Consider the following 23376-nt stretch of genomic DNA (forward strand, 5'->3'; position numbering starts at 1 on the left):
TATTGTCAAGGGCACATTGGCAAGCTGTGACGTTATTTTCCTGGGACGCACAGGAAGGCAAAAAGCAAAGTCAACCTTGTGGAAGTATACGGTTGTTGCAAAGTAGAAAAGCCTTGAACCTTCTGATCGTAAAGATTACTTTGTCAGGTTGTATTTTTCCTCTTGGAATTCTGTTCCTGTTATCAGTTTGCAAAGATAAAATGCAAGTTGTTTCTATGTGTAACCTCTTTTTTTTATCTGTTCTTATCACTGTTCATGGTAGCTGTAAGTACAAAAATGTAGGCCTATAAAGAATGCTTAATGTTAACTGCTGAGATTACATACATAAGCAGTCTATATATAATCATCTGTAAGTAAATTTGCAAAAGAAAATACCTATAAGCTAACCCTTTCAAACTTCTTTGATGGAAGGTGTGTGAGAATAAGTGAACCCTACATAGTGAAAGAAGTCCTGTTTTGGCTTTCTGCCAAGATGTGTGTCTTCCACAGCATAGACATGTAGCTCCTTTCTTACATTTTGTCGCTTTGGAAAAAAGATGGAAATGCATTTTAAAAACTGTAACATACCCGTAAGTCCAGATAGGTTCTCATGGTTCAAGTGTCATTGTCTTCTGTAAAAAACAAGACCAGGCTGCTGGCTGAAAATAAGTGAGTTAGCATTTCTTGAGTGATTCTTAAACACGGCATGCACAGCTTGTCTGGACTAATGCTGTTCTAATTAACAGCAGTAGGAGAATATCTTGGTGAGGTGCTAGGAAAATAAATTAAAACTTGAGCTGTTACCACTGCAGGGCTCGGAAGCTCCCCTTTTTGATGTGCACTGCCCTAGAGGGGCTCTTTTATAGGAAGATCCCCTTAAAAACTTGGGTTTGTATATATATATTTACTCTGTAGAAATGTTGTATATGATAGGCCTTCTGGGGTGGGTGATGTGGGGATGTAGAGGCCTGGATATGCTTTCTACGTGCTGTTGTGATAAATCACACTAAACTGGAAAAAGGAAATTTATTTAGAAGCTGTAAAATTTGTCCTGCAAACCTGAGGTGCTAATGGCAAATCAGGCATCCCTGACACTGTGCAGGTCCACCTCCTTCTCCTGATATATTAACTCTGTGCTATCAAGACAATGAAATGGACTGTTCCTTTTTTGTTTGTTTGTTTGTTTAGGTTTATTTGTTTGCACAACAGTTGGGCATCGATGAAATGCTGCTGTAACAATGGAATCAGTTTGAAAAAAAAATCTTTAAAAGAAACCTTCATTGTACACGTTTTCAAACTTGCAAATCTACATGAAGTCTCTTCCTGATATTTTTACATCTGTAAATTGTGATCATTGTCTTCAGGGAGCAAAGATTCATTGATTTTTTTTACTTTGAGTTCATCCTCTTTAATTTGCAGGGTCTGTAATGGGCCTGTTATCCAGACACAAAAAGGCACAGTAACAAAATCCTTCAGGAGCATGATTAGGATCACCAAGGTCTTCTCACAGCAGAATAGCAGTTATTGGTTTGAACCAAGTGTTGGACTGATGCATTAATCTGTCCACTAATTTTTAAAAAGAGTAGCGTTAGAGTTTTTTTGCCATACTCCTTAAACACTTCTGGTTTAGGAACTCTGAAGTCATGTTACAGCCTGGAGTCAGTTCTTACAGCTGTAATTAATACTCTGCAAGAGTGGCCTGTTAGAGGGGAAGTGACAGCAGGCCCTTAATCCAAACAGCGGAGTGGACGCCATTGCAAGGCTTGAACAAATACTTAAGAACTGTACCAAGTGACAGCTTTTCAAAATAGAATACTTGCTTTAAGAAAAATGCCGAGCAAATATAAAATTGCTGGGCAAATATCCAGTAGTTTAAATACACCAAATAAAAAACAATTAGAAATGGCTATGAAAGACAGTGCCCTACTACTGAACTCTGCCCTTTAAAGACTGTTTCCAGCGTGACTGTGAAGCAGCACCATTGACAGGAGGCGGCATTTCTGCCAGGCCGGGGTCGAACAGTGCCATGCAGTGCTGAGAACTTTGATAACATTGCCCAGCCTGAGTTTTGGGCCTGCCCTAGCTCCAAGTTCTAGGGAGAAAGAAGCTGCCTTTAGAGAAGCACAATGTCTCGATTCAGACAGCTCTAAAATCTAACCCAGTTTGCTGTGAAATTTACTTCAAATCCAAGCAAAAAGCACAGGCAATAAGTAGTGAGATGTGAAGTGCTGATACCAAGCAACAGTGAAACTCAGGCTTCTTTGCTGGCAGGGAGTGCCACCAAAGAGGATCACTGTTAACGGATGTTTGTCTGGGTAACAGTACAGGCATCACCAGATTGACAGCAATGGCTGGAGGAAGGTAGACCTGCTCTTTGCAGGTTGGTACCACATAGTTAGGCTTTCTTCTCTGGGAGCTGTGCCTCCGAGCACATGTCTGGTGGCTGATGCAGAGCACTGATAGCCTTGAGGAGCAGTTGCTGCGTGAGAGATGACCAGCTGGTGGCCTGAAGGCGTGTGTGAATTCCTTGCTTTGAAACAGACCACACTGGGGCGTTTTTTTCCTGTTCAGCTTCTGAACTCATCTGCAAATGGGGCCACAGGTAGTTCCCTGTGCAAGTGTCCTTCCAGCAGTCTCTTTTACTGTTCGAGTACCAAATCTGAAGAGAGAAAGTGACAATATGAAAGAATATATAGCTATGCATGCTGGCCTTGCATGCATGCCTTTGCGTGGCAATTCATATGTGTACCCGCTCCTTTTCCAGTTTGGTCCCAGTGTAGTTTGCAGCCCCACTTCATCCTGTCCCAGCTTGACCCATGAATCCTGCCAGTGAAGCACTCAGAATGGATTTGCTGAGCTTTGTGTCGTACTTCTGTTGTTTCCTCCAAGTTACGCAAATGGCAAATTTTAGCTTTAAAGGTATTTCTCCGTTGTTTAACTCCATGCAACTCAGAATAGCTAACACTTTCTACTGGTTCTGAAGATCTCATATGAAGTTTGTTAGTTGTTGTTTTTTCTTATCCATATTAGATGCTCAAAGACAGATGATCACAAAACTATTTCTTGGCTGCAGAAGTGAGTTATGATAAAATAGTTTATCACAGCTGATAGCAGAATGTTGATAAGTGGAGCTGTTTTTTCCTGTGTTTGTCTCTGGGCTTGGGTTTCCATCCTGTCTCCCACCCTGTCCACAGCGCCTGGACAAGCCTGTCCTGATGTCGTCATGGTAAACGAAACGAGATATCTGGTGTGACACTGCACTTCCCCAACCTGGCTCCTGCTTGTTTATACAGGTGCCTATAGAGGAATGCGGGTATTTAAAGCAAAGCGTCAGCGCTGGTAAACACAGAAGTTAATGGGTTGCACTCTAGCAGTGGTGTACCCCCTCAACGCTGCCACATTTTAAAGCTGGAGGTGTAGGTTATTATTTTCCCTTTCACATGTGTTACTAACAGTGGGAATCCAGACCCTAAGTGTCCCTGGAATGTGTTTGTGCGTCTCCACTGCCCTGTTTGAAACCCTCTCTCCAGTAGAGAACTGCAGGCACTGCAGTATGCTTGTGGGTGGGTTTTTTTTTTTCATTCATGCTGTTGTTGTCCTAACCATTACCTGCTTCTGCTACTTGTATCAGTGTCTTCATCTTTTGGGGGGCAGGATACTTTGTAGCCAAGAATAACTTCGGGGATGCAGCATTTAATGTCTGTACCAATATGACAGCAGAAAGCTGTGGTTTCAGCCCCCACTCATTCACGGATCCCAAAATTTGCCTTTGTTCTGGGCCCTAGGAGATCATTAAGGACTGAAGAGTGAGAGTTGGAGGCTATCTAAACAGATGCTTTCCATCAGCAAACATCCTCTTCCTCTCCTCTTGAAAACACTTTTTTGTTGCAATATCAGTGGCCCTGCTAAGGATAGGAAGTCATGCTGTTTATTCTTGTTAATTTAGCATAATAAGAGGAACGTGATTTGTTAATACATACTGAAAAGATGGTTTGAGGGGATTTCTAGAACTCTTTCTTACTCACCCAAGGTGGGCAGTATAGCTGTGCTTGTTTTTTGAAGCCTTAGGTCTCGTATTTATCAGAAAATAAAGCATTGGTCTTCGTGGTTGTGTCTTGCTCAGGGCTGTGCTCCCATCACATCTGCCTCCTGACCATGACTTTTTTGTGTCTTTTTGTTGAAGACTTCATTTTAAAACCTCTCCAAAGACTTTGTTTTCAGCTCTTTCCTGATGATCTTCCTGGGCACCCAATATCAGAAAGATATTGATTATTGGCAAAATAAACAGTATGATCTTAACTCTTAAAGTTTGGGTTTAAATTCTGCTGTAGCATGGAGGTCTGCTTCAAGATTGTGCTTTGGTTATAACATGCCTTAAACTGGATTTTAGTGTTTGTTTGTTTGTGTGTTATTGTTGTTTTTTAATTTTTAATTTTTTATTATTTGTGGGAGTGGTTAATGTTTTGGACAGTTAGAGTCTGTTTGGAAAGCTTACACTGTGTGGAATTTGTAGCCTCCTGCTGAAATGAAAACTCCAGAGGAGGTAACTGAATACTCCCTGCAGTCAGTGCATTGCCAGCCTAAAGAAAAAACAAACATGCTTACAGAGAACAATGAACATTCCTTGAAACCCTAGGAGACAGTTTTTTTTTATTATTATTTTTTTTAAGGCGAAAAAAGACCCTGTCAAGGTCTTCAAGTCCAGACTTCTGAATTGTTGACATCCATGTGGCACATGGACTTCTCACCCCTTTTCATTAAGTTGGTACTTCACTGAGCTGCAGTTGGTTGGCATCTACATTCTGTAGTTCGCAGTGTGTGCTCTTGCAACATATTTTCCTTTATTTTCACCTCTGTTTGACCTTCTCCTTACATTACTAGTGATTCAAGTCTGCCTTTCATTAGCATTTTTCCTCTGCTTTTCTGACCTGCTGGGCTTTAGACCTCCAAATGCAGCTTATTTAGAGGCAACCCAGAAGTGAATCTGGACAGCTGAAGGACTGGAGGTGGCCTGTTTGGAGGAGGGTTGTGATTCACGAGTTCCCTGTTGCTTGTTGTCTCACTTAGCTCTGCATGGCTTTGGTGTTCCTTGTAGGGCAGCCACTCCATTCTCAACAACCTCAATTTCAAATCTCCTGCTTTTAAGTGATTTTCACTGCTGCTCCCCAGCTTGCAAATTCACTGTAGATTTGATCTGAGAATTGAATATTTTGTTAATTCTTGATGTTCAGAAGATATGCAGGCAGGTCATAGGTTGAAAGCTAGATGTATCAGGATGTATAAAGTTACTCTGTCTTTAATTATCTGTGTTTCTATTAAGGTAAGAAGTTCTGAAAATTCACCTACTCGATTAGTATTAATAACGAGTGTTCTGCAGTGGTATATAAGACCAAGCATTTTACGTTGCATTCTTTTTTGGCTTAGATTTAAAGGTCTGAAGATTTTTAAGAACGTCTATCCTGAAATTACATAAAGAGACCTTTTATGTGCATGAAATGAGATTGCTGTGGTGCATGAGATCATCCTAATGTACTTTCATCAAGAGATATTGCTTATTTTATTAGGTTATTTAATTTAGGCTTTCATTGCTGGGGTATCTCTAAAACCTGTACCGTAAGCTCTGGATTTCATGAAGTTAGGCTTCCTCTGGGTTTATCTTGTTGATGACTGACTTTGGCTGTTCTTTATGAAGCTTTCTGTAGTTGGGGCAATTACAAGGAATTTTTCTTTGTAGCTTCGCTGGCATTTAGTAATAAGGGACTTGGAGATTCTGAAATGGAGGCAAAATAAAATGAAGACATAAATTAAAATCTTTGCTTTGAACATGAAGTGTCACGTCTGTAAGAGATGAGATATGGATTGTGAGCAAGTGAGGGAGGAATAAAGAAACCTAAATGTGTAGGTCATGATTCCAAGCAATTGAGATGCCAGTAGCTGTGTTTGACTGCAAAAGAGAAAGGAGCAAACCAATCAAGCTGGGGAGCTGAATTGCAAAGTCTTCAACATCTATAGCTACATTTGAAATAGTTAAAAGTGTCAGTACTTGTTAGTCTGGCAGATTGAGCTTTTGGGATTTCTTTTCAATTGTAAAAAAGGACAACACTTAATGGGCATGCTTTCTTCTTGGGAATTGCCAAAAAATGACTCTTCAATTTGTTGTGTACATGTTTCACTGCACATTATCAGTAGTTCAGTAAAAATTCAGTGCATGTAATAGATGTTCATGGGAGCAAAATGATCTTCCAGTGTGTATCCCTTAGTATGGCTGTGTTCTTTGGTAGTGCAGCATGCTATTTTAATGGTTTAGATCTCAGATCATTATCTGTTCTAGCCAGAGCTGTTAGTTATCTGTATCTGTACGGACTGTAAATTCTCAGGTATTTTACAAAATGTTATGTGTCTGATGAAAATGTGCTTATTTTCCAGACAAGATGTTTGTGCAATATTTTGAGGTCTCACAGGATGTTGTATTTTTGGAGTAGACTGTATGGGTTAATATTATTCACTATATGGTTACCATTTCTGGAGAACTAGATTTTAAAATGCCTGCCCAGAACACTATTTCCAAGTGTAATCACCTGTACTGTACTGAACAGATGTCCAGATCATACGTTCTTTTGACTCCCTACTTTCCATGGAGTTTTCTGATTTTCTTAGGAAGTTTCACCCTATTTTTCTTTCTTGTTCTTATTTTCTCTGTACCATTATTCTTTCTTTATAGTGTTTGTAACCTTTTTTCAGATAGTTTAGCCACTTAATTACTGTCGTAATTATTACATGTAGCCAATATTGAAACTCCATTAGCTTATTTTAAACATGTTACTGTGCAACCTCAGTAATCCTGTACCTTTGTTTTGGTTGTTGTTCAGATTGAAGATGGGAGCAAAGCTGCTTCTGTGGACAAGTTGCTGGCTGGGGATGAAATTGTTGGCATCAATGATGTGGACCTGTCTGGTTTCCGACAAGAAGCAATCTGTCTGGTGAAAGGTTCGCACAAGACACTGAAGCTTGTAGTAAAAAGGTAAGCTTGTGACAGTCAGCTGGAAAACCGGATGTATTTCAGTCTCTCTTCTGTTGAACAACTAAATTTGCCAAGGCTTGTCTTGACTATGACTGGTTTAGTGCTGTTAGTGTTCATATTGAGTAGCATTACTTCCTTGAACGCAGGATTGTTACATAAGACAAGGGTAGAGGAGGCAGCCTGTTGATCAGAGCAAAAACTGAGGCAGTGTATTGTGTGAATACTGCTATAACAGGAGGAGAAGGGACTCTGTTCTATTCTGCCCTCTTGAAATACAGGAACTGAAGCATACTGTCCTCCCTGCCCCGCTTCCTCTGTATTTGTAAGCTGACATTGGTAATGGTTTTAACACAGTTACTGTACAGGCCAGTTTGACTCTGAGGAGAGGGTTGTGAATTAAGGTTCTGGAAAAGTGTTTCCCCACTTTGTGAGAATGTTTGAGGTCTCCAGCATTATGGACAGGTGCTAAAATTAGGTTAAATCAAATAATTGCTGGGAAAAAAAACCTGAAAATGGGTGAACTGAACAAGAAACAGTCTTTCCCACTAGTCGATATGAACTTTCTAATTTTATCAAAATATAGAAAGGAGTCTTTCATGTGTGTATTTTTGATGTTTTCATTAGAATAAAAAAAGAATTTTGTTGCAGTGGTGAAATTGCTGAGAATTGTGTTCAACATGTGTGATAAGGCAGTCTGTAAATATAATGAGTGTTCTGAAATCGTCTCAAATGGGGACCATATTTTGAGAAAAAGCACTGACAGAGGACAGGTATGTGAGCATGCTTTTCACCTGTGGTTTAAGGTGATTTTGATAGAAGCAATCTTGGGAGCCTGGATCTCTTTTGCCATTGAACAATTTGTCCTCAGAAATAGCTGTTTCCAGAAGCTCGCCTCAGATGTTTGTCATCTTAGGCTAATAAAATGCTTGCAACTTAGAAATCATATTGGTGTTCAGCATTTTCAACTTATGCTGGTTATTCCTGTAGAAAAAATGTTCTGTGTGAAGGTTGCAGCAGCTGTTTCAACGAAATTGAGAACTTCAGAGTTAGAAGCTTTAAAGACACTGAAGAATCTGCCAAGACAAGTCTTAGTTAGGGTGAATAACTTCAGACCAAGTGATAAGATTCCCTCTTTTGTAATGCTTTTTCAATTGTGTGATTGTAATTTGCTCAAAATCTGAGAATTCTGATCTACCCTTGTAAATGGCCGAAAGCTTATTCCTGAAATTACCTAGCAGTAGACACACCTAAACCATTCTCGTCATTCATCAGTACTTCCTCTGTGCACATGCACATATGTGGATGATCATATGGAGAGCTTTCAGTCAAGCACTCATTTGTGTGTAGGGATTTGTGGCCGCACCTCACAGGCAGCAGAGTGCCATTGCTATGCATGCCTGCGTGCGGTTTGGTGCAAAGCTGATGGATTTTCATCACTCCTCTCTCGTCATTCCTCTTTTTCTCTCCTCAGCCCGTGCGCAGCGGGCACAGTCAACCTAGTTGTTCTGGCCAAGAGGCTGATTTAGTGGCTGTTAGGGAAAACATTTTTGTCCTAAATTCGTGAAGAATTCTATAGCTCCCCAAACAGGCAAGAACTTTTTAGGTCATTGGCAAGCCTGCATAATATTAGATCAAATTTAATAAAAAGTACTGAATGAAATTAGCTGGGGTTTTTGTTTGGGGGTTTTCAACTTTGCTCTTTCTGTTGGAAAGTTGCCTTAGGACATCAGTCCTTTGACGGTCAGAAACCTTTAAACACCCAGACTCATTTTATTCCTGGCCAACTTGTTCTCATGCACTGCTGTCTGTGTGCCGAAACAGCTTTTCTTTTCCTGTTGGAAGTTCAAATGATGCAGGTTTTTATAAAAGTCTTGTTGCAGAAGTTATGGTTTGAACAACAGTATTGTTTCGTGTTGTTTGCTCTAAATCTTAGGCTGAATTTTTATGAGTGCTTTAAACAGTCTTGTCTTTAAGCAAGCCAGTTGTGTAGTCTTTGTGTGAGCACTCCTGCAGATCTGGATTGAATTGGATCGGGGAACTGATCTGACTGCAAAATGACTTGGGGAAGCAGGTTTTCAGCTGGATAGGACCACCGCTTTCGGAGGCAGTCTGCACGTTAATTACTTACAGTGATCTTGAAATGGCTGGCTGCCTTAGCATTTTTAAACTTGGTTTTCTTTAGATCCACCATTACTGTTCTCTTCGGAGAATGGAAAAAATCCCACCATTCCTTTTCACTGACTTAAATGTAAGATGATGTATTAATCTTTATCATATCTTCTTTTTGTTTACTTGTCTTCTGTCCTTTGTCTAACACTGTGATGTTTTTCTATAGCACTAATTTAACATTTTATTTCCTGTGGATGCCAGTGTGATAATCTGAAGTACAAAGCAGATAAGTGGTTTGAATCTCAACAACTCAGGCCTGGAGGTTAAAAGAATCTTACTTTTAACCACGTTTGTCCTGGATATTGGTAGGAATTACCCTGAGAAGGCAAGTGTTGAAAACTTTTTGTCTAGGGTTGTTTGTATGAACTATTTCTCAACTCATCCAGAAGTGGAAAAAAAAAAAAAAAAAGTTGTAACAAAATTACCTTTTAACATAATTTCTTCTTGAATGTAGAGAAGTTCTTGATATCTGGAATACCAAGTTTTTATTCAGGAATTCTCAGGTAAACATCTTTGTGAAATTTCTCTGTGCATGTCACCATTTCACGCAGTAATGTCAAGTCCTGTTCTTTTATTGATCTATTTCTATATCTGGGAAGTAATCAGGCATGCTGTTTCTGTTTTAGAAGTCTAATTTAAACAAAGCTAACACCAAGTGTTGCTTCAGTAAGTAGCACATTTCATTCACATTATTAGCTTGTGACTGTAGCAAATCCTTCTGATGTGGATCTGATGATGTGTTCTGATGTGTGTTTGTTGTGGTTCAGCAGTGGTTCCTGGCTTCCACAAAACTGTTTTTATGCATTGAACTGTATAGGAGGTGAAAGCACTTCTTTTCTAAGTGAAATTGCCTGTAGTACCAAATACTAAGCATAGGTTTGCTGCCTACCAGCACACATGCTTTGCTTTATTATTTTTTTTTTACCGTTTTGAACTTTGCATGCTTGCATTCTAAGCCAAATCAGGACTTTGCAACAGGCTTAACAACAAATGCAACGTTTAAAGAGCTTACAAATACTGACGAGTGAACAAATGTAGTATACCTTTGGTCTTGGATTAATAGAGGACTCAGGAGTCTTTCTGTTGTTTTCTCTAGTGGATTTGTCAAAACAGCACATCTTAATTGCATACTTCTTCTTTGGTGTAGTACTGAGTTGTTTCTTGAGTAGATTCCTTTCCTAGGAAGATACGAAGTATACTTAGGACATCTCTTACAGGAGATGTGAATTTCTTTTCTTTCAGAATAGATATGTACGTGTCTATACATAAACATGTGAAATTGCCCTGAGTGTCGATACTGAGGTAGTTATTGTATACTCAGTAATCAGTTGTTCTGTGTACACTTCTAACATAAATTCCCTTCTGGCTGTTAAATATATTCTCCATTGCTTTGTACATGCTGGATGTAAGCAAATGCCACAAAGCCATGAAAGTTTGGAATTATTTTTCACTTTGTGTAATTGAAAGAGGAGCAAGATATGTGTGTCAGGTGTTCTAACAGGGTACATCCCTGTCCCAATCTCCAGCTTAGGGCCATGTTTTCTAGTCTCTGCTATGGTGCTGCAGGCAAGTTACCAAGGATGAAGTGGAGGCAGGAACCAGAAGAATGCAAAGGAAATTTGTCCTCTCAATGGCACGATGCATATAGGCTTATCTCAGAAGCACTTCCAACTATGTCTCACATCTGAAGGGGCTGGTATGAGGACTTTCCCATAAAGGAGCTCCGAGTGACAGCAGAAAAAACCCCTGTGTGCTTTGTGTACTCAGGAGGACACTGTGGAGTTGCTGACAAAGAGCCCTTCTCATGTTCCAGCATGTCCATGGCTGGCTATGTGGGCAAGCCTGGGGCTGACCAGACTGCCTTCACCCTTCTTCCACTGCTCCTCCACCTGCCTGACCCTGTGCTATTAACAGTAAGACAATGGACATAAGAATAGAATGTACACGCACCTTCAGGTTTTCAGCAAATCATACACTGCAAGTCTCCTGATGCACACCATTTCACCTGCTTGTCTAACTGTTGGCACGGTCACTTAGTTACGCATACATAAAATTGGTGCAAATCTGTGTTCCCTTCACTTCCATCGTAGCAATACCACTCAGGTGCTTCCCATGCCAACTGTCTTTTTGGTGGGGTGTGTAGCTAAAAAAATCACTTTTATTTCTTTTTTTTTTTTGGCTGATTAGTTTCTCAGTTGTCTTAACATGATTTGTTAGTGACATACCAGTTGACGCTTTAAGTGAACATAAGCTTCAGTTCCTCGAATTGGAGGTGTTGTCCCTGGTTTTAAGGAGCAAATCATTGTTTAGTGTTTTTGAATGTTTGCCTTGTACAACTGTCAGGACTCTCTTGATACATATGTTGTGACTGACATGTTTTTATGTTGTGGTGACTTTCATAATCTAATTCTTCACAAATCTGAAAAAAATCACTGTCAAGCTCGTATAATAGAAAGCCAAAAATACGTCAGACAGCACCGTATTTTTTCCTAAGTCATCTCTGCCAGGGAGATACTTGGAGTAGTAGAAAAGGCACAGAAATTTATTTGTGGGGATAACAGAATCCTGTATGGTGTTTATATGCTTACTCAAAAAGTTACTTGTGGCAATGATATTCAGTTTTGTGAAGCAATTACCAAAATTGAATACTACTTTTTTTGTGGAATGGAATATGCTTCAGACAGTAACAACCTGTAAGTCACAAATGTTTTTTTCTTCCTCCAGTCCTGCCAGCACTTGTTGACATGGTTAATTTTGAGCATAAGTATTCCCACTGACTTTAGTGAGAGTGCTCAGCTTACTGAAGATGAAGTGTACAAACGCTTACAGGATTTAACCAAAAATTTATACCGTCAAATTTGTTCTGAACATTACTTTCCCCACGTGAATTCCAGTTCAAGTAGTACAGACTGTAATATGTAGCCCCTTGGGTAAGAAGGGAAGCAGGCACACAGTCAAAAATTTGTGGGTCTGAAGACTTAATTTCACGTAATAATGGGCACAAAGAATTTAACTGTGCTGGATAGCAGCAAATACTGTAGATCTCTTCTGTCTCCTGACTCTAACAGTCATAACTCCATCCATGAAAGACTAAAAGAGTAGTTTTCTATTCCAGGAATCTTCTTTGCATTTGAAGTGAATGCTTCTATGTATGCTGTATGCATTTTGGAATATTTGAGGTTGCTTTTAAGCACTTATGAGGTCTGGTTGGTTGGTGTTGTTTTGTTGTTGTTGTTTTTAAATAATAGTTAAGATCTTTGACATGTATGTGCTCAACTTCAGTAGAGTAGTAGTGCTTCTGTCCCCATATGTTGAAGTTATCCTTGTGCTACTTTGATTTTAGATTACATATTTCACTTCTTGGAGATAAATGACTGACTACATTGAAAATTTGTATGCTTTCTTAAATGTTTTTATGCCTATTGTTAAGTGTATGTTAATGTTAAGTGTAGAGACTGTGCTGTGCTTGGTTGTGTTACTACATGTAATACCTTCGAATTTGTGAAGATCTTAGATTTCTTTAAAAGTTCTGAATCCAACTTAACTCCAGAAATAGGACCACTTAAAAGAAGGGCACGAATGCAAGAGTATTGCACATGTAGTTACTGAATCACTGAACAAAGTTTCATCTCATCTCTTAAACAAGACACCATTTTTTTATGGTCACGGTTGATGAGTTTGTCTAATACTGGTTTACTTGGCACAGCAAGGTCTCTTACAGAGACACAACTGCAGCACTGTACCATTGTGCTGTGTGTTCCTAGTACTTCTACTCCACTGCAGAGTCAGGGTTTGGGGAAATTTTGGCTGGGTTACAATTCAAATCAAGATATGTTCACTGGTCTGGCTCACAGAGTAGCCTTGCTGGCAGGAAGGGAGCCAAGTTGAAGCATTACATGTGATGGGGAAGAAAAAGGGATGGTAGTGTCTTCAAAATACGATCTGACCTAGAGCATGTCTGAGCAAAATACCTTTCCCAAATAAAACTTGAAGCATCTTAGCTTGTGGCATTGTTCTTAGTGGAGACTCAATAATTTGTGTTATGTGGCCATAGGGTTTCAACCAGGAATGAGACAAACTGAGGTCGAGCTGTCTCCTGAAATGCCCTGGGAGTGGAGGAACTCTCCTTCCCCATTCACATTTTTTGATAACCTTGGACATGGTTAAATAGATCATAGCTGAAACTAGTGTGGGGAAAGCTCCACATCTCCATAGGAGCGCTGATACTGGGAATGTGGTTTCTAAGGAAGTTCAGTTCATCTGAGCTAGCCATGGAATAGTAAACTCGTTGCGGTGGGTGGCTCAGAGGTAACAGATTGCCATGCCTTCTGGCCACAAGCAAAGCAGAGTTTCCATGGTCACATGCTCCAAGGGGGTGACAAGTTCCTTCTTGCTGAAGGCACCAAGTTGGGCTGGCACAGGTGGCTGCAACAGTGCTGCTTGCTAACTCTTGGACAAAGGCAGTGGTGGACAGTGAAGTCCGAAGGCTGCTCTGCTGCCTGCTTCTGGATCCTGCTCTTTCACCTTGGTCACAGTGAGACGGATGGAAATTCCCAGTGCATTTTGATTCCTTTTGCTGTTGCTACTGCTTGCCCTGTGAGAGGCTGCATTTTACTTGAGCATTACTGGTGCATAAAGCCTTTTTTTTGTATTCATGTTAAAGGTTAATTTCTTTAGCCCCATGCTTACATAGCACGATAATTTCCAAAATATTTGAAAGTAAGCCCTACTTGAGGCAGCATTTGGAGCCAGTAATTCAATATGTGAAGTATTTTAGATGTTTCCAGATGATAAATACTTACTAAATAATTTTTTTTTTCTTATTTTGTTTTGGAGGAATTCTGACAAATCATGGCAAAAGCTGAGGTAAAAGAATGGTGTCAGGAGTTCAATGCTGTCTAGACTTCAAAAGGTAGCAGAATATACACAAAATAATGACAAAAAAGTATTTATGTAACATATATGATATAACATAAATCCCACGATCAACACTTTTATCTCAGACATTCATTTGCGCCTGTCTAGTTCCCCAAGGCAAAGTTAGGAGGAACCATTCCAGAATATGAAAGTTTTATCATCGTAGTCTATTGTGAATTTACCAGGCAGGAAGATTGATTATTTCATACCTCATACAACTTAATACCTTGTTGTCAGCAGTGCATATCTTACTTAGAAATGAAATTGCTGTTCCATCCTGCTCGAGCCTGTACAGTTGGACTGAAGTACAAAAAAGACTGAAGGAAGCTATGGTGGTTAAGTCCTGATTTGCTCAAGTTAACAACTGAACTCCCATTATTTGTAAGGGTAGTAAGACTTCATAATGTATTTGTGTTTATTTGTTCTCACAGTTTGAAGCAGAGGATTTTACATATCACTTTAAATTCTTTTTATGTTAAATGCCACTTCCTAGGTCATGGGAAAGACAAAAAGTTACTCTCCTCTGCTGCAACAAGATAATTCTCCTTCCAGCTTGCTTCTTTGCTCCATTTTTAGACACTGTGACTAGCAGGCCATGGTTCAGATGGATTGGCTACCTGATGCGTGTGGAGGAGAAGGCAAAGAGCAGTGCTACGTGTCTTGCTGTGGTCAAGAACAATTGTGTTACTCTTTGTGTGAGTTTAGGAGGTGTGAATATGTGTTTAAGGTAGGATATGAGTTTCTGCTGGAATGTTAGGTTTTGGGATAGATGTCTTTGTCATAGAAATCTGTCAGTAATTTCTGTCGAAATACTAGTTCAGTTTTCCACTTAAAGATATCTCAGTAATAATAAACTAATTTTATTACTCCGCACTTTCTTTGCATTCTCATGACTTCCACCACAAGTTCGTAAGCTAAGCACAGTCTTATTTTATTTTTCTGTTCTCAAATTTTAGGTTCATTTCCTTTTATGATAAGATAGTAGGAGCAGAAAATACAAAAACAGGAACTCCTCTTGCTTTGCATGGAAAACAGACTGTGGTTCCATTTGTTGCTTCCAGAAATGGAAGCTGACTCTTCTTTTTTTCTTTCTTTTTTTTTGGTGTGGTTAGAATTTATCAGTGCTTTTCTTGGAAAGGGCAACCAAGAAGGGAGTGCAAGGTATTCAGCTACTCAGAGCGTAGAGAGCAAAAACAGTTTTGACACAGTTTTGATGTTTTAGCTCATTGCATTGAGTTTTAGTGAGATGGAAATGTTCAGAGAAAACATATGGTGATATCAGAAAACGGCCTGTTAATTTCAGGAGTCACAATTTAAGTGAGCCATTTTAAAGGTGCATAAAATGAAAAAAATGACGAGTAATCTCCCTTTGCTGAAAACAAAGAGCAATGTGTCTCAAAGTCACCATTCAAGAGCCAAGACACCTAGAATCTCTGCTGACTTCTGAAGATTGTGCCAATAGCAGTTAAATTCTGAGTAGTTGAATATGCAAATAAGGCTGCCTGGCCACAACAAAAGAGTTATTTTTATTTTCTGAGTGGGTAAAAGTCCTTGCTTTTCCCCATGGTTTAATTCTTTGCTTTTAGCGCTCTCTTGTGGCTGTTTTCATTAAACAATTTAAAAAGCATTTTAGTGATAAATGTGTTAAGTTAGAGAATTCTTCCTTAGAATATGATCTCTTTTGGATAAGAGTTTCTAAATTAAATAGGATAATGTATATTTTAATGATTCAGAAAGGTCAGTCTAGAGAAAAGCATCCATAATGTGCTTCCCAAGAGATCTTAGAGGGAGAGAATGCCTACTGCCTGTTCAGGCATCTTAACTGTATTTTGTCTTTGTGTTTCTAGTGACGAGCTATATCCCTGAGGAAAGCTGGCCAAGGGGTTAGTGTTGACAGCCACAAACAGCAGAGGGACTGGAACTGCCACCACGAGCAACACACTGGAAAGCATATGCTGCTTGGTCTGTGCCTCTGATCCCCATGATGTGCACATCATTTGCTGTAACTTTGGTTGTTAAAACAGGCAAAATATGGATCTGAGAAACTTTTATCAGTGAAACTGATAAGCGTGTTCCTGGTAAAGGTTTTTCAGGATGAATCACAGTTTTCTAGTTCTGGGGATGTCAATGAAGCTGGAGGTAATTCTTGGTCAGTTCTGTTTTCAAGTTAAAAGGATTTTAATTCTCAGTAAGGAGCTCAAGCTTTATAGCAGCTCAGACTATGGCATGCAGGAATTTTCATTGAGCAAGGAATCTTGTTTCCTGCCTTAAGAAAAAGGTTCTTTTTAATGAAAAGTTTAATTTGTTACTGCATAGACTGAATACCATCATGATTATAAATCCAGTGTCAGAACTTTATTGTCATGCCAGAATTAATACCAAGTGTGTGAAGTTGGCTGTAGACTCCTTTTCTTTCTACACTGTAATACTGAAAAAGAGATCCCAGGGTACTTACTTAGCTCTCTTGGAGAGGAGCAGGTTCATAACTGAGATAAGTGAGAGGTTTTCCCCCTCAAAATACTGAAAATTCTCTGCTCTTTGGTATATTTAAATCCTTGTGCGTTGTATTTGTTTGAAAGAAAAAAAGCTTCTGAAAGCCAAATTAAAAATCCTATTAGCCAGCTATGTTTAGGGAACGAGGTTTTCCTTTAATGTTATGGAGACACTTGCTTTTTTTTCACTTGTCTTTCCTCTTTTTGACATTGTAACAATGGAATTCTAATACTATTAACTCTCCAGAAAGTGCATTCAATAGTACTCACAGTATGCAATTTATTATTCTGCTAGGTTGAGTGAAGATGGGCCTCTTGCTGGAAATTCCAGAAACAATCCCTTTTTCCGCATGGTTTTACTTTTCACTTTTGCTGAGTAGTCCCCAAGTATGGAATAGTATTTGTCACCGTGTGTCCTTGTGCACATGATAATAATTATGTAGATATTAAACATTTAGAAACAGTGTTGGAAAAGTGAGCCCCGAAATGTCTCTCTGGACTCCAGTGAGTGTGCGAGTGTATTAATGTTGATAATCAAGGGATCATGTTAAGTTACCCTCATTTAGGTAACTCAAAAAAGCAACTCACTGTAATAGCGTTATCATCTGGGTGAATGTCATATCTTCACCTTTATATAATGGAATATTGCAATCTGTCTGAGAAAGTTTTAGCCCTGTGTCATTTAATTTCCAGCAGGTTCACACAGTGGAGCTACTGGATGATTTTGTAATAGTATATTTCTGCCATGTGCTGTTTTATCTAGGCCTCTGACTGACATGCAAATATTCTTTCATAAAATAAGATCACTTCTTGTCCTTTTTGCCCACCTTCTTCTCCCTTCTGAATTTTGGGATTTAGGGAGATCAGTGGTACTGCCAACATTTCCTTTGCAATCATAAGCACTTTTGCCTGTGACCTGTGGAAAGAAGTTTGTTTTGCATACTTAGGAAGTGGGTCTGGCATTTGGTTAAGAATGTTGTGGTGAAGCAAGTTTCATGTGGCAATCACTGGTACAGTATAGTGCAGAACTAATACAAACACATGGTCCTGCTTGAACCTAAGCAAAGCCTAGTCTGAGCACATTCCAGTGTATAAGAAGAATGCTTCTCTTTCTCTTCCTCCTGAACTGGTCCTTAAGGGCACAGTAGAAATAAATATATTTCTTTAACTTTCCCCCAAATAACCTCTGTGCAGCCTGTTACTACACCCTCAAGTATGATATCAGGTCATCAGCAACTGTAACAAGCATATACATACAAAAGGTCCAGTTACAGGGGACTAGGAATGTGAATATGGAACAAAGTTGCTGTTTTCAAAAGGTGTGGAAATGCATTACCCTTTGGAAGAGTTCCTCCAGATTTTTTATGGTCAGTCTCCCTATGGACTGGGAGGACATAGCTGTGACTTTTCTCCATAGGCAGAGGTGATTCCCAGTGCCTTTCTGGGTTATTAATTTCTAGGGATATCACTGGCTTCCTCTCCCTTTGGGGAAGTGTTGCTCACTGAGAGGACTGGTTTGATTTCCTGGCCTTCCTCAGCGCTCCCAGATGAGCAGGGTGGGCAGTGCATACTGGGGCCAATCTGGTGGAGTGCCCGATGTGACTAACCAAAACTGCTCGGCCCCTTGGTGTGGAGTGGCAACAAGGCTCCTTCACAAATCTAATTATAGCCTCTAAGCTGACACAGCAGCACGGATTAGTGCAGGAGGAGGAGGAGAGGAGGACAGTCTTTGTCTGGAGGGCAGCAGGGGTCCTGGCTCTGCTTTGCTTTGGCTGGGGCCCAGGCGTGCACCCATGTGTGTGGTGCAGGTCTGAGGCAGCCCTATGGGGCTGGGAGCTGTACTTGGGGCCTGAGGAGGAGCTGCTGCCTGGGTCAGGGCTGTGGGTAGGTACCAGGGGACAGGGCTGTGCTGGGCTGGCAGGAATGGAGCTCTAGAGTTCTCCAGCCCTGTGGCTGGTGGTTGAACCTGGAGAATGCAAGTGCTTGGGATACATCTTGGTTGGCATTTTGTGGCTTGTTTGCTGTGTGGAACGAAGAAAAGCCACACTGCATTGTCTTTACTGTGTCTGATTAAAATTTTGTCATAGGGTCACTGAAGGAGAGTGGGTACATGCGGAAAAAGAGGGGTAATTCTGAGCGCGTTTTGTTGTCTCTTTGCCTGTTTGCCTCCTGTTTCTGACAGACCCAGCGTCTCAATGCTCCTTGTCACTGAGCAGAACCACTCACCACGCAGTGAGGCTGGTTCGTGGCTCCTACTTGAGAATCTAAGAGGTTTGCAGCCCATCTTCTTGGACTGCTCTCTTCATCCCAGTGTGCCAGTGCTGATCATCAGGACAAGCAGACTAGCAGTCATTCTGCTGGGGAAACCTGAAGTGTAAAGGGTGGGGAGTTGTTCAGTCTTTACTTTTACCAGTATGAAAAGGAAATCTAATGGAAAAAATTTCTCTGGCTGTGTGCTGTCAGCTATGGGCACAGCTCAAGTTGAGGTCACACAGGGATGCACAGGGATTTTTATGGTACTGTGCAGGAGGAAATTAGTGTGCATGCACATGGTGTGAGATGTGAGGAGTTGTTTTTGTATTCTGCCTGAACATCTAAAGAAAGGGTGTGATAGTGAGGAACACTGGATAAAAGAAAAATGTTAACACACTTCTGCAGTTTTGGGAAAGGGAGCTATTAAATGATAAATCTGGCAGAGCAGGATTTTATTATTGCTGCCAGGACCGTCACTGCTTCCTGCTCTTCAAGAACATATGCTGTGAAGGTGGGGTGCCAGAGCAGGGGCTCAGGGTGTGCTTCTGTCTCTATCTGCTTAGTGGTAACCAGACAGCTCCATTAGAAAAACCATTAATCTCATGAGGCTAATGGAGCTTTCCTCCAGCGTGAATTGCTCAGGTAGGAACTTCCCATTGCATTTGTGGTGAACGATCCCAGCAGAGTTAAGGTTAACTTCTGTGGTGGGTTCCTGCAGTTTTATAGTAAGTTGTGATAATGCACGGTAGAGATTGGCACATAAAAACACATTACACCTTTCTGCTAATCACACTTGAACTTGCAGTGAAGCTATAAAATATTGAACTTTCTTTATTCATTTGAAGAATATATGTGGTATTCCGATTTAAAAATGGTGATGTAGTCATGACTTGCAAAGTAGATATAGTGTCATTATTTATTGTGAGATTTTCCACAAATACCTTGCATCAGGATCCGTACCTTGGTTTCTGCAGGAGTGTACAGATGAATTCAGTTAGTAAACTACTCAGTCACGTAACTGGATGGTGATAACCCTTGCTGCTGCTTTTTAATACAGTTTTTAGCAGTGGGAGTATTTACAAATATTAGTTACAGCTTTTTTTTTTTTTTTTTTTTAATTTCTTCATCCACTGTAACTGATCTGGCCCTTGGAAAATCATGAATGTGGTTTCTAATTTGTCCGATTCTTTGTATCCAAACAGATGTTTAAACTGCAGGGTTTTTTTTGTTTGTTTGTTTGTTTTATTTTTGCCAATTTGACTCTCTTGTAAAAATTAGTCGTAATTAGGGTGACTAAATACTGAGATCCAAAGGGGTCGTGTGAGGTGGGATAGAAGAGAAATAACATATTGAAGATTTGTGTTACTGTAGTGAGGTGATTCTGTTTCCAGTCTTTCTTGGAAAACAGCTTTTATTTTGCTATGAACTTACTTAACCCAGCTTTCAAGTCTAATGATGCTAAATTGGGTGCTATCTTGGCACATTCAGTTTCTGCAAAATAAGCCTCAAGGTCTGCAAGAATGTTATCCACCAAACAATATCAGCCCTGCTCCAGGAATCTCAGAAATCAGAGTTTCCTGATAACTTTTAAACTTCCAGCTCTAATGGATTTTAAATGTGTTAAGGTTGCCATATGTCTGTTCAAACTAAGGCACATCTGTCAGGCATCCAAATCATGGGAAACAGCATTGCCGTTAATAGATTAAGTAGGATTTGGGAGTTTTGATCACCATAAACTTACTGATGTCTTGAGTGTGTTTGTACTCAGATTAGTTCCTCACCCAGACCAGCAGCTCAGGCTGGCAATTTGTCTGCATCCACCTGTCTTGGCACAGTGCATAGTAAGGTGGCTGTAGTGGATGATGCATTGGCAGAAGTATTGCCAGATTAGTATTTTTACATTCACTGCATTCCCTTTTTGTGAAGTATGATGGAGGGAGTAGGTTTTGGATGGGTGGACGTGTGGAGAATTCTGTGATCCTGTAAGTACAGCACTGTGTGCAGGATAGCAAGGGGATCCACCTTCTCCAAGCACAGCTGCTGGGTCCTTCTCCACCAGAGCCATAGGAGGAAGAACACCCCTTTGAAGAATTAGGAGCTATTGTTTCTGTGTCTTTTGATCAGACTGAATGCTAGGAAACACTTCTTCCCTGAAAGAGTGGTCAGGTGCTGGAATGGGCTGCCCAGGGAAATGGTGGAGTCACCGACCCTGGCGGTATTTACAGAACGTTTAGACATTTGTTGAGGGACATGGTTTCGAGAGAACTATTGGTGATAGGTGGGCGGTTGGACTGGATGATCTTGTAGGTCTTTTCCAACCTTGCTGATTCAGTGATATGATTTGTCTGGATGACCCAGATACTCATCCAAAAAGGATGATTTGAGGAAAAAGGAGTCATTCTTACCCATTCTTGCTTCTGTGGCCATCAGCTGGATCTTAGTCTTGCCTAACCACTGTGTCCTTAACTGCACTGTCCTGTGGCAGGGAGGACTGAAGCTGGAGTCCAGCACTGTTCCTGACAGAATGAAGTTGCAAGGAATGAAGTGGGATGTTGAGCAGCCTCAGCAGAGGTGTCAGTTGCTTTCAGCCCATCCCCTGCAGCTCCACTCTGCCCTCAGGGATGGAAATGGTTGCCCTGCCTTCCTTAGACAGAGCCCTGCTATTCACTAAAAAGTGTCTACACAATATGTTGAAGAAACTGGATTAATATGCACATAGGCAAGAGGAGCTGGTAGTTCAAGAAGCAACAGTAATAAATGTGACTTTTGCCAATGGAGAAAGCATAAATGGATAAATGTTTCAAATTGTCCTGTTTTTGTCATAATGCTGTTATGGCCACAGTTATCCATTGGAGACAAAAAGAGGATATAACTTGGAAATGAACAATTAGCTCCTCCATCTGAAATCTGAGCTACGCCTGGGTGGTAAGGAAGGAGAAGATTAACTCAGAAGGCAATTGTGCAATTATAACTACCTTATGCCTTAGGTTTCCAGCGTGTTAGGGCAGCTGAGACTGCACGCTCAAATTATGAATAACCTAATGTGCCAAGATTTAGGTCTAATGTCTGTTTTAATCTGAAAATAGTTATTGCAACAGTAAAAATCCCTTTTTAAAAGAAGTGTCCTATATTTCTTAGTGATTTACAGTTGCATAGCTACCTCCAAATACCACATGCAATGGAAATGCTATGTTTTTTTCTCCTTTAGCACAGCAATATTTTCCTTTCAGAAGTGCTGCCCTTCTGAGACCAAGATGCCTTGTGGGACACTTTCTGCAGAAAAAAAAAACAAACCATTCAATTACTTATTAATGTGAGATATATTGTAATTTTTTCAACAGTATTGCACTCATCCTTTGTCTCAGTTGTGGCTAAGCTGGATTAAATTGGTCTCAGATGCTGCATGGTGTGGCCACAATTTATTTGGAAGATCATTTGAGAAGCTTGGTCCTTGTGAGAATAAACTTGTCGGTACACAGTACATATGGCTTAAATGCCTCTGCTGTGACCTGAGAAAAACAAAATGTCATTTTCAGTAAGCTGCTTACCTTAGTAGATGCTGTGCTGCTGAGGAATGTGCTGATGAATCCATAGCAGCGGGGATTCTCAGGGATGAGGACAGCTTGCTGCTGGCCCAGTTGTTCTGATTTTCAGCTGAGTTCTCTCTTCCCATTTAAACATGGTGTCAATTCACTTGTTCTACCATGGCTTCTCTGATTCATGTTGTCACTGATATCGTGTTTTGTGAGTTTAAGAGGCAAATTCTGGACTGTGTTTTATTTAATCATGCATACATCAGTCAGTTAACACGCACACATCCACACATGGTCTGTGGGTTACAGCTTTTTAACCATATTGTGTTGATTATTCTTAGGTTGTATATAATGTGATATTTTTGAATGCAGATGTATGGAAATTTCAGTTGTTGGAAAATTTTGCTCTGAAGCCTAGTGTGAATTCACCCCTGCAAATTGTCCTTAACCAAATAAATTTTAAAAGCAGTTTAGATAAACCATTCAAAGGTTCTTAACTGAGCTCATCAATCCAGAATAATTAACTAGACGGATAAACTGAATTTACTACATACTCAGAATCATAGAATCACTAAGGTTGGAAAAGACCTCTGAGATTGCCTAGTCCAACTACCATCCCATCCCCACCATGCCCGCTGACCATGACTCTCAGTGCCACATCCACACATTTCTTGAACATCTCCAGGGATGGTGACTCCACCACTTCCCTGGGCAGTCTGTTCCAATGCCTCGCTGGTATTTCTGAGAAGAAGTGTTTCCTAATATCCAACCTGAACCTCCCATGGCACAACTTCAAAGAGGCATAAATGAAAATTCAGAACCTAGGACTCAAACTCAAGTCATTTGTTCCACAAGGGCAGCACTGGGTGAGTTCTCTAGCTGCTAGGCTAAACCATCTCTGCAATATTTTTTTGCCAGATCCTAGTTGTATTTTTACTAGGTTATTAAGTGTCGGCAGTGCCATCTTCTATCATTGCAACTTTCCATCTGACCCTGCAAGCAGATCTGCAAA

At 40.3% G+C, this 23376-nt stretch overlaps 1 protein-coding gene across 2 annotated transcripts in view; it reads left to right on the forward strand.

Annotated features, from left to right (window-relative positions):
- Positions 1-23376, forward strand: part of SHROOM2 (shroom family member 2) — a 116336-nt gene that overhangs the window by 40816 nt on the left and 52144 nt on the right. For both annotated transcript variants that reach the window (XM_065741356.1, XM_065741355.1), the window contains exon 2: positions 6849-7000. In XM_065741356.1, coding sequence (XP_065597428.1) covers positions 6849-7000 — 152 coding nt within the window. The remainder of the gene's footprint in view (positions 1-6848; positions 7001-23376) is intronic.

This window comes from Cyrtonyx montezumae, unplaced genomic scaffold, assembly GCF_038088225.1.
Source record: "Cyrtonyx montezumae isolate F1298 unplaced genomic scaffold, pur_monq_1.0 scaffold_3, whole genome shotgun sequence".
In the NCBI taxonomy this organism is placed as follows: domain Eukaryota; kingdom Metazoa; phylum Chordata; class Aves; order Galliformes; family Odontophoridae; genus Cyrtonyx; species Cyrtonyx montezumae.